The sequence below is a fragment of the Vipera berus genome, assembly GCF_964194415.1.
Source record: "Vipera berus genome assembly, chromosome: 1".
NCBI lineage: Eukaryota > Metazoa > Chordata > Lepidosauria > Squamata > Viperidae > Vipera > Vipera berus.
In genome coordinates this window covers 313,523,799-313,537,840 of record NC_138202.1, presented here as the reverse complement: position 1 = coordinate 313,537,840, position 14,042 = coordinate 313,523,799, and the positions used below count along the sequence as shown (strand labels likewise).

The 14,042-nt window shown below is 41.8% G+C and overlaps 1 protein-coding gene across 1 annotated transcript in view; it reads right to left on the bottom strand.

The window, feature by feature from the left end:
* Positions 1 to 2,359: 2,359 nt before the first annotated feature.
* KCNH1 (potassium voltage-gated channel subfamily H member 1) overlaps positions 2,360 to 14,042 on the bottom strand; it is a gene marked incomplete at both ends in the record, with an annotated part of 246,697 nt that continues 235,014 nt past the window's right edge. The window contains one exon of the mRNA XM_081329975.1: positions 2,360 to 3,202. Coding sequence (XP_081186101.1) covers positions 2,360 to 3,202 — 843 coding nt within the window. The remainder of the gene's footprint in view (positions 3,203 to 14,042) is intronic.

Genomic DNA, 14,042 nt, shown 5'->3' with positions numbered 1-14,042 from the left:
TTTGACCATGGTTTAAGATTACAAATACATTGATGTTAACTAGGCTACACTATCTACGTATTTAGCCTAACTCATGATTACTGCCAAAGCAGATGTGCTGCTAAACTCTGATTTAGGTAGGCAGAGAAAGGAAGAGGACTGTTGCATTGTAGGAGAGAGGGGAGGGTAGAAGAGCCAAATCTTAAACTTGGCTCCTAGTTTCCAAACCACAGTAAGCAGGGAGGCATCATTATATCTGCAGTCCATCAAGTTGTACTTATGGGAACCTTGTTCCTGCCTAATGAGATAACAGTGTCACTAAATTTAATTGTTCTGACATAATTATATGAAGGGTGCTAGATGTTTAGACACAAATTCCCAGTTTAATTTAGAGAGATCAATTTTTTTACTGAATCTCCTGGCCGCAGAAATAAACACATAAAATTAGAACGAAAAGGCAGATACAGTGTTAAGTATCTGATCGGGGAAATTAAGGAAGTTGTGTTCAACAGTCCATGGGCCATTCCAAAAGAAGTGTATAGAAAAGAGGGGAAAAAGATAAAAAGAGGTAAATAGACCCAACTGGCACAGAAACTTGAGCAATGGGTCTTAATTAGCTATAGCTATGTTATCCTTCTTCCTGCAATTGCTGCAGGATTAAATATCTCAAGATACACTATTTCAGTACTATCGTTGCTCCAATTGTACACTACCCCGGCTCTTAAAAATCAATACTATAAGTTGCATCAGTTGGTTCCTTTATATGCTTTGAAATTATCTAACAATATTCTACAGATGACAGATCAGTTATTCATCTCAACAACCACCGATCTATGATTTTTCCTTACATCCAACAAGGCTACGCCAGGAATTTTAAAACATAATTTACTAAATAAATCACTGTGGATTATTTTTTTAATAACACTAAATCATAATGGGTCTGCATTAAAAAAGCACATTATGGTTTAGTATAATCACATTCTGATTATAAAAATAATTATGGAACCTAAGAGAAATCTTGCTGAATCATAGACCATACTGTCTTAGTCAAGCAGATGTTATTTCTCCTTGGTGGGATAGTATTAGAACCCTTGCACATCTTCCCCATTATGTTTCATTCATGCCCTAATCAGATTATTTTAAGAAAAGATCAGAAAATAACCAGAGCTTTTAGAATAAGAATAAATACTACAACACTTCTTCATGAGGTACTGGAGACCATTACAATGGAAAAATACATTGAAATGGTTTGTTATTAATGCATCATTGCTTCTAATGTATAAATATTTCAATATCCTTTGGTGTTTACAATGCTGAAAAGAAACTCAATGATAAAATGAGTAGGGTTGTTTTTTTTTAAAAAAATGAAGTAAGTACAAAATGTGATAAATATTTAGTGTGGGCGAGAAGGCTGTTTTTCTTGTCATTAATATCACTCTAGGTAGAAGCTTTTCTTTGAAAAAGGTTCAATACTTTGGATAGCTGAGCTCCTTGGCCTATTAATATTCTATTTTTGTAAAGAGATATTACCAACTATTTGGTAAGTTATAATGCCTGCTATGAATCATAGCTGAAATTAACAACTATACTTCTTGATGACAAATTCCATAGATGTCATCTCCTTTCTGGGTCTTTTCTTGATTACTACAACAGGAATCCCTAAAATTTCTGATGAAGAGCGGGGGGGGGGGAAGGCATAATAAGTTCATTTCACCAAGCAAGAAGTTATTCAGCTACCCACCAACAAAACAAAAAAAATGTAGACAATTTTGCAACCTGAAGTTTGCAAAGGACACTGTTGAACTTCCCTGGTCCAACTGCCTTAGACTAAATATTTTTAAAGAGGAGTGGAGGAAATCTCTTCCACCACACATAGACAGTAACATTTCACATGAGGGAGCCACATGAATCTTCCTACTCAATAAGGATCAAAGTTTTCACAAATTGAGTCTTTTTTTTTTTTGTGGAGCCCTTCTGTAGATATTATCTTATCAGCAGGGAGAACTGGGTCTCACACATTCCATGTGAAGAGATTATACTAACTTGCTAAATATATGAAGCTAACGCTTGAACTTCAGTTCTCTAGTTACGTTTTTTGTCAAAAATAACATTAAGTGGAAAAAGATGCATGAATGAAGTAGGAAAAACATTATAAACTGTACCCTTGCTGTCAAAAAGACTTCAGAGTCAGCTGCCATCTTGACATGAGGTTGCAATTCTTGTTACTGTACCATTAAGAGAGAGGGGACATGGTTAACAGGCTGGCCCCTCAAATCATGATCATCAAAAAAAAATTAAATGTTCTGTTTCCTTAAACACGTTAAGTGGGTGTTGGATAGAGTTTCAGAGATATTCAAATCACTCCTGTTTAAAGAACCACTCAGCTTGCTCCAAACATATCTTTTTCTGATTCTGGAGATTGGGGTCTTGATATTTCATAGAGCTCCTGTGGTGTCTGAGAGCTTCTTCGAGAGGCTAATATCCTTAGTATCTCAGCAAGCTGTTTTTCTATATTGGTCATTTTTGTGTTTAAAGCTTTGATGTCCTCCTTCAATTCATGTTTCACTTCCAGCATAGTTGCCTGGAGAGTCTGTTCAGGGATAGGATAGAAAGAGTGTTTGACTTCTGCAAGGACGGGACTTCGATCCTGAGGACTTCGTGTTTCCCCTACATTGTCCAAGCGCAGGTCACTTTTTGTGATGCCACTGTCACAAGAGTCTGTCTTCTTCAAAGTAGTTTCACCTGTTGCTTTTGTTCTTTCTGGCAATGTTTCCATGGACTCAGCTTTGGAAACTTTGTTCCAGTCCTCTCCTTTGGCACAAGCATCTTTGAATTTTGCCCAGCCTTTACGCTTTGGATAATCTCCTGCTGCTTTCCCACCAATATAGTCTGAAACTGGAGCTTGTAGTCTAGCCTGATCAGATATACCTGATGTTGAAGCAAACTGGTAGGCAACTGGGGTTGCGGGGCTTTCCCTTACTGTGACAATGCTGGCTTTGACAACTGTGTGGGAAGAGTGGTCTTCTAAAATGTTGCCCTTTTCAACATCGAAGTCTTCTCTGCCTCCTCTTTCTGCAGCTAGTCGGGCCTCCTTCTGCTGCCGAAATCTTTGGAAAAGCCGACGGACTGGATGATCAGGTGGCAAGACCAAAGGGGCTTCATTCTTCCTTTTCATTCTCTCTTCTTCTTCGCGTTTTACATCACTGATCTTCCGGAATACAATCTGTAGAGAGAAAAAAAAACATGAAACAATAGGGTAGCCACTCTTGCATTTGAACTGATACATATGACTGCTCTGTCACAGATGATTTATACTGAGTTCAAAGTATGTGTTCCTATTACTTAAAAATACCTACGTTTCCACATGTGGATTACATCCACTGCAACAGGAAAATATATACTATATAATTTATTTATTTTTATTTATTTTATTAGATTTATATACCGCCCTTTCCCGAAGGACTCAGGGCGGTTTACAGGGCATTTTAAAATCACACCAATACAAAATGCAAAGTTAAAAGACAATTAAAAGATTAAATTATCCCTGAAAATAAAACCCCAGTTAAAATTCTGAGCCTGGGCCAGAGAGCTCAAAGAGCCAAGTCTTCAGGTCTCGGCGGAATGAACGTAGGTCAGGGGCAGTCCTGAGCTCCACGGGCAGCTGGTTCCAGAGGGCAGGCACACCCACAGAAAAGGCCCTCCCCCTGGGTGTTATCCGCTGGCAATCTTTTACCGGCAGCACCCTGAGAAGACCCTCCCTCTGCGAGCGCAGTGGACGAAGGGAACTTGATGCTGGCAGCAGGTGTTCCCTCAAATATCCCGGACCCAAGCCATTTAGGGCTTTATAGGTCATCACCAGCACCTTGAATCTCACCCGGAGGGCAACCGGAAGCCAATGCAGCTCACGGAGTAGAGGTGTTACATGGGAGTATCGGGAAACCCCCATCACAACTCGCGCGGCCGCATTCTGCACCAGCTGAAGCCTCCGAGTGGTCCTCAAGGGCAGCCCCATGTAGAGAGCGTTGCAGTAGTCTAAACGGGAGGTCACGAGCGCATGAGTGACTGTGCGTAGGGCATCTCGGTCCAGGTAGGGTTGCAACTGGCGCACCAGGCGAACCTGGGCAAAAGCTCCCCTGGTCACGGCTCCTATATGATCTTCAAAATTGAGCTGTGAGTCCAGGAGGACACCCAGGTTGCGAGCCCTATCAACGGGGGGTAACACCTCACCCCCCATCATTAAAGGTGGAATAGTTTGGTTAGCCCGAGATGCTGATACGCAAAGCCACTCAGTCTTGGCAGGATTGAGACAAAGCCTGTTTCTCCCCATCCAGACCTGGACCGCCTCCAGGCAACAGGACATCACGGCAAGGGCATCGCTGGGTTGGTTCGGGGTGGAGAGAAAAAGTTGGGTATCATCAGCGTACTGATGATACCCCACCCGAAACCACGAATGACCTTGCCCAGCGGCTTCATATAGATGTTGAACAGGAGGGGCGAGAGAACCGACCCCTGAGGGACTCCACAAGTGAGAGGCCTCGGGGTGGATCTCTGCCCTCCCGTCAACACCGACTGTGAGCGGCCCAGGAGATAGGAGGAGAACCACCGTAAAACGGTGCCTCCCACTCCCAGCCCCCTGAGACGTCGCAGTAGGATACCATGGTCGATGGTATCGAAAGCCACTGAGAGATCTAATAGGACTAGGACAGAGGAGCAACCCCTGTCCTGAGCCCGCCAGAGATCATTCACCAGCGCGACCAGTGCCGTCTCCGTGCTGTACCTGGGCCTGAAACCCGATTGGTATGGGTCCAGATAATCAGTTTCCTCCAGGAACAGAGGAAGCTGATGCACCACCACGCTCTCAACAACCTTTGCCAGAAAGCGAAGGTTGGAGACTGGACGATAGTTATTTAAAACAGCCGGGTCCAGGGCAGGCTTTTTGAGGAGGGGTCTCACCACCGCCTCCTTCAAGGCGGTGGGGAAGACACCCTCCTTCAAAGAAGCAGTTATTACTGCCTGGAACCAGCGTCGTGTCCCTTCCCGAGCCGCATAAACCAGCCAGGAGGTGCACGGATCCAACAAACAAGTGGTGGAGCTCAGCCTCCCCATGATCCTGTCCACATCATCAGGGGAAACAGGATTGAACTCAGTCCAGATAACATGCTCAAGACCGTCCGATTCCTCCACGTCAGACTCCACCCAGTCAGAGTCCAAACCGGCCCGGATCTGAGCGATTTTCTCTCTATATATGTAGGTCTTGGCGTATTCGGGTCTTTTCCCATGTAGGATTGAGGGTGTCTTGGCGATGTTTCAATGAGGTCCCACTCATCATCTTCAGGCTGGTGTCTTCGGTTTCGTGCTTGTGCAAGTGAAGCATGATCGGAGCTGCTGTCTCTCTATAAATACTGGTGGGGATGTGTGGGGTGCTGACAGCCTTCGGCACTGACCAAAAAATAGCCAACATCTTAAGAAACCCCAAAGACAAGATCCAGCTAGAAAACCAAGGAGTCTATGAAATACCATGCAAAAGCTGCCCAGCCACATACATTGGACAAACTAATAGGAGAATAAATGCACACATCGCAGAACACAAGAATGCAGTCAGAAAAGAAGAAAAAACTTCCTCCCTTTTCCAGCACCTTAAAGCAACAGGACATGAAATTGACAGAACGAAATTAATCTCTAAAACTGAACACTACAACAAGAGAATAATTATCGAAGCCATCGAAATAGAGAAACACCCCCACAACATGAATAAACGTGATGATACCTCCCACCTACCAGACATCTGGAAACTAGCCCTAGTCAACAAATGAGTCCCAGCCACGAAAACCGACACCGGACCCACAACAACACAGGACACCACCACCAATCACCCTCACCAGACTCAAACCCAAACCCACCCCATAGACAAAATGCAACCACCATCCAGAAGCCAAACCTCGGCGGCATCTCCAGCTGCTGCACCACCCCCCGACCCCCACACAAAGCAAACTGACATACGCCATGAACACAGGGCCAGACCGCAAACCCGAAGCCAAACCAAAGCCCAGGATGTTACAACACAGCCTTCTGCTCGGGACATTACATCACAGAATTCAGGAGGTTACAATGCTAAAACCCGGGATATCACAACACAGCAAACCACCCAGGATATTTCAACACAGAACTCAGGAAATCACTACAATAGAGCTCAGGATGTCATCACACAGCCCATTACCCAGGTCGTTGCAACACAAAGGACTAACGAGCACACAGCCAGCACCTCAGCCACACAGGATGTTACAAATCAGCCAACTAATCCCCTAACAATAACCCCATCAACCAATCATGATGTAACATCACAGCCAACCAATCCGCTTACAGCAACAAAGCCAGCACCCCACACATCCCCACCAGTATTTATAGAGAGACGGCAGCTCCGATCACACTTCGCTCGCAGAAGCACGAAACTGAAGACATCAGCCTGAAGATGACAAGTGGGACCTCATTGAAATGTCGCCAAGACACCCTCAATGCTACACGGGAAAAGACCCGAATATGCCAAGACCTACATACCTATACCCGTGTGTGTGTGTGTGTGTGTATGTGTGCACACACACACACACACACACACACACACACACACACACACACATATATATATATATATATATATATATATATATATATATATATATATATATATATATGTAGATCTAGAGTCTCGGGTTTCTTCCCGCGTTCCTTTCATCTTCAGAAAGTTGTGGCGACGTTTCGACGAAATCACATCCGTCATCATCAGGCCGGAGTGTTCCTCCTGCTGCTTCCAGGAGCAATGCGTGGTCTGGCTGTTCCTTTCTTTCCATGTTGGAAAGAAAGGAACAGCCAGACCACGCATTGCTCCTGGAAGCAGCAGGAGGAACACTCCGGCCTGATGATGACGGATGTGATTTCGTCGAAACGTCGCCACAACTTTCTGAAGATGAAAGGAACGCGGGAAGAAACCCGAGACTCTAGATCTACACATACAGACACCCGCGAGAATCTACGAAAACATATATATATATATATATACACATACACACATACTCCCTAGGACACACTATCTACCATAAAAAAACACACACAAACCGCTATCTGAACGCACTCTCACACCACCACCCAGCACAGATCAACTCTGTAGCCAAGACACTCATCTCCAGAACAAAACACCTAGCTGACGAACAACACCTAAAAACCGAACTACACACTCTCACTAATGTACTAACAGCCAATGGATTCCAAAGAAACACGATTACCAACTTAATCCAAAGAGAGACACCCACAAAAACCCAAGACAGAGAACAAGAAAATGGCAAAGCCCTCCTCCCATACTTAAAAGGGACCACAGACAGAATCAGCAAGGTCCTCCAAAAACACAACATCAAAACAGCATTCTACACAGACAGAAAAATATCCACCATCCTAAGAAACCCCAAGGACATAATTGGGTTAGAAAACCAAGGAGTATACGAAATCCCATGCACCACCTGCCCCACCACATACATCGGACAGACCAACAGAAGAATAAGTGCACGCATTGAAGAGCACAAAAACTCACTCAGAAAGGGATAACAAACTTCATCCCTGGTCCAACACTTTGAAGCCACGGGACATGAAATTGATTTTAAAAAAACCAAAACTATCGCCAAAATTGAACATTTTAACAACAGAATAATCAGAGAAGCCATTGAGATAGAAAAACGCCCCCACAGCATGAACAAACGAGATGATACCTCTCGCCTACCAGCCATTTGGAAACCCGCCTTGATTGACAGACGAGTCCCAACCACCAAGAATGATACCAGACCCAAACTCATGATAACATCACATGACATCACCACCACACAACCATTCAAAAAGCAAATCCGAACTCACAATGATAACGAGGCACAACCACAAAACAGAAACCTAACTACAGCTGCAACATCAGCCACTTTAAACCCCTCCAAACCACACAATAAGCAAACTGACACCCACTATAAAAACATGGCACCACCACAAACACGAAGCCAAACAAAAGCAGCACAACTCACCAGCTCAGGTCTAAGGCTGGCAGCTGAGACCAGCCCATCCACTCAAAACACCCCCCACCCAATCAGAACACACTCACCATTCAAAACACACTCCCACCCAATCAGAACACACTTAATCCCCCACCCAATCAGAGCACACCTCCACCCACAGAACACACCCCCTCTGGCAGTTTAAAAAAGAGGAACAAACAGCCACTACCACATGCTTCTCCCAGAAGAAGGAAGCTGAAGCCACCAGCCTGATGATGACGGATGGGATTCCGTCGAAACATTGCGCCTACACCTTTAGTTCTACGCGGGAAAAAACCCGAATGACCAAAGATCCACACACACACACACACATATATATATATATGTATGTGTATGTGTATGTGTATGTATATGTATATGTATATGTATATGTATATGTATGTATATATATATATATATATATATATATTTGTGTATATATATATATATATTTGTGTATGTATATATATATATATATATATATATATATATATATATATATATATATATATATATATATATATATATATATATATATATATATATATATATATATATATATATATATATATATATATATATATATATATATACATATACATATATATACATATATATACATGGATCTTTGGTCATTCAGGTTTTTTCCCGCGTAGAATTGAGGGTGTAGGAGCAACGTTTCGACGGAATCCCATCTGTCATCATCAGGCTGGTGGCTTCAGCTTCCTTCTTCTGGGAGAAGCATGTGGTAGTGGCTGTTTGTTCCTCTTTTTTTTTCCAGAAAACATATATATACATATATATAAAGTAAAGGTAAAGGTTCCCCCGCACATGCGTGCTAGTCGTTTCCAACTCTAGGGGCCGGTGCTCATCTCCGTTTCAAAGCCGAAGAGCCAGCGTTTGTCCGAGGATGTCTCCGTGGTCATGTGGCCGGCATGACTAGACGCCAAAGGCGCACGGAACGCTGTTATATATATATTTGTTATTTCTCCTACCTTTCTCCTACATACACTGAATCCTAGAACTCATGAGGTGAATGAACAAATGCAGCTCTTTTATTTTCTATACTGTAGAAGCTCTGATAGTTAATATCAGACCTGGGAGCCGAGCTTGTTAATAACAGCCTTATACAATTTTCAGAGCCCAGCCTGACAGCAAAAGATTTATAGAAGGTTTCCAAGTGCAGAATGCAGAGGCCACGGTCTTATAATGGCACATTTATTGTGATATGTTGCATTCATTAAAATTGTTCTGTGTGTTCATGCACCCTCAAAAGCACACATACATACACAGAAGTTCAATGGTGACATATCATTAAATCATTTACGCTGTAGATTACTGTGTGCGTTACAACTGTTTTAAACTGCAGATTCTAGACTGAAACTGTGGCATGCTTGCAAATCTCAAAATTAAAATGCATTGAGCAGAAAAATATGAAGATTCATAAGTTCAGTTGTAGCCTCCCTGAGCCATCGCCTCCCCCACCCCGACATCCTCAGGGGGATATCATTTAGCTTGCAGCTACTCTCTGACACTTTCACTTGGCACAAGCATCATATTGTAGCAAAGACTGAAGCTATTATGTGGTTGGAAATAGCTACACGGCATGTATTATTTATACCTTTCACTTCAAATGCACTAATGCATTGCCTCTAACCCCACAGACTCCTCAGACATTTGGCATATAATGGACTGTGGGTGAGGCAGCTTGAAAAGGAGCTATTGAACACCTGGTCCCCTAGGATGAAAACATTCAGGGGTGTGCCTAAGGGTGATTACCTGATGCACTTAAGACCCGTCTCGCTGAGAAGTACATTAATCTAATCTAATTTCACAAATCTTTACTGAATCAACTCAGCAACCATGTTTGATTTGTTTCCCATTTTAGCCATATTCAGGTATTTCCAAACCAGTTACATGTTACAACTGCGTTTAATAGTTTTCAAACAGCATCTATATCCCAGAGTATGGTTTATCCTCAAAGTCTATCATACCTCCTCTACCTGTCATGGCTTTGATGATACTGCCTGTCCTCACTTTTTAATCCAGTACCATTGTATTCACAGTTGTCTCTCCCAAGCCAAGACATTAATGCACCCCACTCATACAATTCATACTTGCACCAGCTACCAACCACCCTTAACCACCCTTAACAGCCACACCTAAGAACCTCCCAGACTTGTTTCTAGAGATTGAATGGTTGTTTGATGCTTTAGCAAGTTCCAACAAATATAACAACCATTCCATATTCACCCTGCTGTCATCTAGTGAGTTAAAAATCCAGATGCTTGGCAGACTGACAAAACTCCAGGTTCCAAGTCCAACAGAATGGTGCCAACCAAGGCCAAAGTATGGAGAGCAACAAGCCACAGCAGCTGTAAGATTCTGGTCAAGATGAGCAAACTCTGATCTGATATTCTCTCTGCTTCTTTTACCTCCCTCCTTTCCCACTCTATATACCACCGTTATTTTCTTGTTTGGCAAGAAGTATCTCAGTGGGTTAAGAAATAGTCATTAGCCATTACAACCAAACTCCACACTGGTCCAGTATAACTCTGAGGGGGCAGGGAGTTCACACCAGGCCACAAGCTTCACTGCATCCAGGTGTAAAAGAAAACAATATGCTGAGCTATAGACTTCTTTACATTGCCTCAGTCTCCATGTTGACTTCCACAATAGCTGCTTGATCCCACATCTCTGTTTGGTCTCCACTATCTCCACCAGATTTCACCAAGAATGGGGTTGCAGGCTTTCCAGGTAATCAGTAAATGCCATTCTGGTAATTCCCAAACCTCCCGTTCATTACATAACCAGCCAGGAATCCTGAGTCCCACATAGCTGGCACGAACTTTTAGACACCATTTTTCTATGCTTAATATCCATGAGTAAATTATCAAATTTAATGAAATAAGGAAATAAGCTTTTAATAAAGTTTATGGATGGAGTATGCGAAGGCCTAAACAAGACCAGCCATGGTTTTAATTAAGGAGTAATGACGACATCTTGAATTTTGAGAGGACTCTGTGAAGATAATAGAAATTAAAGCATAACAAACAAATCTTCATATTCCAATTGATTCCTAGTCCCAAAGAGTAAAATGATACCCTTTATGCAGATACTTTTTATAATGGTAGCATGTTTTTAATAGGCTGCCTTCCTCATTTTTTTAAATTGTAAATTTTATGTACAGAGGGGGAAAAAATATCAGAAATGGACAATGTATTTCAGAAACGATATCCCTTTTAAGCAGAGACTTGATAGTAGTTCTCCAATGCTTGAAGGACTCTCACAAGGAAAAGGTGTGGATTTATTTTCCATACAAGCTGAGAATAAAACAAGAGTCAGAGGAAGATCCCAAATCGAAAAGAGGACAAATTTCCTGACTAACAAGAAGTGGAACAGCCTGCCTCCTGGAGCTGTGAGTGCTCCATCATTGGTTTACAAACAGACCTTGGACACCTGTTTGGGTGGGGTTTGAACTAGAAAATGTCCAAAGTCCCTTTTGAAGCTATCATTCTATGAATATACATACTTGAAGTACATTCTGTGTGAGGGGCAGGGTCCCACAAGCATTTGGATCTGGCATAAAAAAGGGCTGCTTCCAATCTGATGTGGGCACATTCTCTATGCCAGTGTTTCTCAACATTATCAACTTTAAGAGGTGTTGACTTCAACTCCCAGAATTCCCCAGTCAGCATGCTGGCTGTGGAATTCTGGGAGTTGAAGTCCAAACATCTTAAAACTGCTGAGGTTGAGAAACATTATTCTGTGCCCTATAGGTTCTTTAAGGTCTGCATGTAAGTACAGTAATTCTTTTAGTGAGCTGCTGTTTAAAGTTATTTTTCAGTGTAAATTTGTTTACAAGCAAATTCCATTATATTAAATGAAATAAAGTTTCTCTTTTTTTTCCCTAAACTATCTTTTCTTATTTTGCTCTTGCAATTTGTTCTGTATGGTAAATGTACATTAACTAGTTCTGGCAGTCTCAGAGTGGAGATAGCTTTCTAATAAATACATCCTTAAATATTAGTGTTTTTATACTCCATTCTTCATGTTTCTTCCTATACTTTTAATATTTTATTTATATGAATAGCTAGATTGTATTCATAAGGTAAGAAAAAAATTAAGGATTGAAGGTTCTAAAATTCTCTCATTGGGATTCCTTACCAATTTCCCATTCTTTAAGGACCTTGTAGTTTATTATATACTACAGCAGAAAATGGTTTATTTAGCTTACAAAAAAGTTTCTTTGTATAAGACAGAAATATACTGTGCTTGTAAATGAACAACCCCATGGAATATAATGTTCTTTGCCACCCCCATGTATTTCCTTTATTGTAGCCAATGACATAAATCAGATGAACATCAGATATATAGAACAAACAACAACAAATAAAGGGCACTGAGAGAAAGGTTTTGCATTTAAATGAAAAGGAAGCATTATAACAGAGAGGAAAAAAAGAAGCCACTTTAGAGCTAATACAAATAATAAGTTTTGTAAAGTTTTCGTCCTGCCTAGCATTTCCCTAGCAAGCAAAGATTTCATCTAAATGGTGATGTGCAAGATCAATCCCATTTGTATGTGTGTTATTGTAACCGACATATGAAAGGTATACAATTTAATTGTAATGTCACATTGTACATTCTGCCATTTGCCCTCCCTCCCATCACCATTCTCTAATCCCCTGTAATTGCCCATGACTATGCCTCTCTGCAACAAAATGTTTGAAGAGTCAGTTTGGTCTAGTATGGTTAAGGTACCAGGCTAGACATCAGGAGATGGTGAGTTCTAGTCCTGCCTAGTTCTTTTCCTGGGCTCCAAGATCACTGCAGATGGGGACTGTAGCCAAGAAATTAAAAGACGCTTGCTCCTCGGGAGGAAAGCCATGGCAAATCTAGACAGCACACTAAAAAGCAGAGACATCACCCTGTCAACAAAAGTGCGTATAGTCAAGGCTATGGTGTTACCAGTTGCAATGTATGGCAGTGAAAGCTGGACCATAAAAAAGGCTGAGCGTCAATGAATTGAGGCCTTTGAACTATGGTGCTGGAGAAGACTCCTGTGAGTCCCTTGGACTGCAAGGCAATCAAACTGGTCAGTCCTAGAGGAGTTCAACCCTGACTGCTCTTTAGAAGGCCAGATCCTGAAGCTGAAACTCAAATACTTTGGCCACCTAATGAGAAGGAAGGACTCACTGGAGAAGAGCCTGATGCTGGGAAAGATTGAGGGCAATAGAAGAAGAGGACGACAGAGAATGAGGTGGCTAGATGGAGTCACTGAAGCAGTAGGTGTGAGCTTAAATGGACTCCAGAAGATGGTAGAGGACAGGAAGGCCTGGAGGAACGTTGTCCATAGGGTCGCGATGGGCTGGACACGACTTCGCAGCTAACAATAAGTCCTGCCTTAGGCATGAAGGCTGGCTGGTGTATTGTTATGGGGAAATAATTTTGAGTTATTTATAAAAAAATAATAAAGGTAGAATTTAAAAATCTAAAAGGAAAAGAAAACCATTCTAGCAAAATCTTACATCATTGTTTACAAATCTAATGATTAATTAAGGTGGGTATAAGCCAAGAGAGAATTTTATTCAATAATTCCCATAAGAAGAATACAGTATATAGCTATAATAGTTGATCATAAATTTATTTGGAGGCATTTAAAAACTGCTAAAGGGAATTTGTAGGCATTTAAAAAAACTGCAGATGGGAATGAGACGAATAAAAGAAAGACTATGAAATGAGGCTGTAATGGTGAAGCTATTCACTAGCCCAGTAGAAGACTGAATGACAAGAAGATCAAGTGGAGATACTCCAAACTGAAACCCGTCAGAAGATAATACTGTCAAGCCACAAATACTACCGTCTTTAGGACCGCTTCTAGCTTGTCAACAGTAGGGGGGTGGAGGGGAGAGTTGGGGGTTCACAGGTGTTCCTTATCAATGTGAGAGCTGAAGCCGTTGAAGAATTGTTTAGGGAACAAAGTTTCTTCTCATAATAATT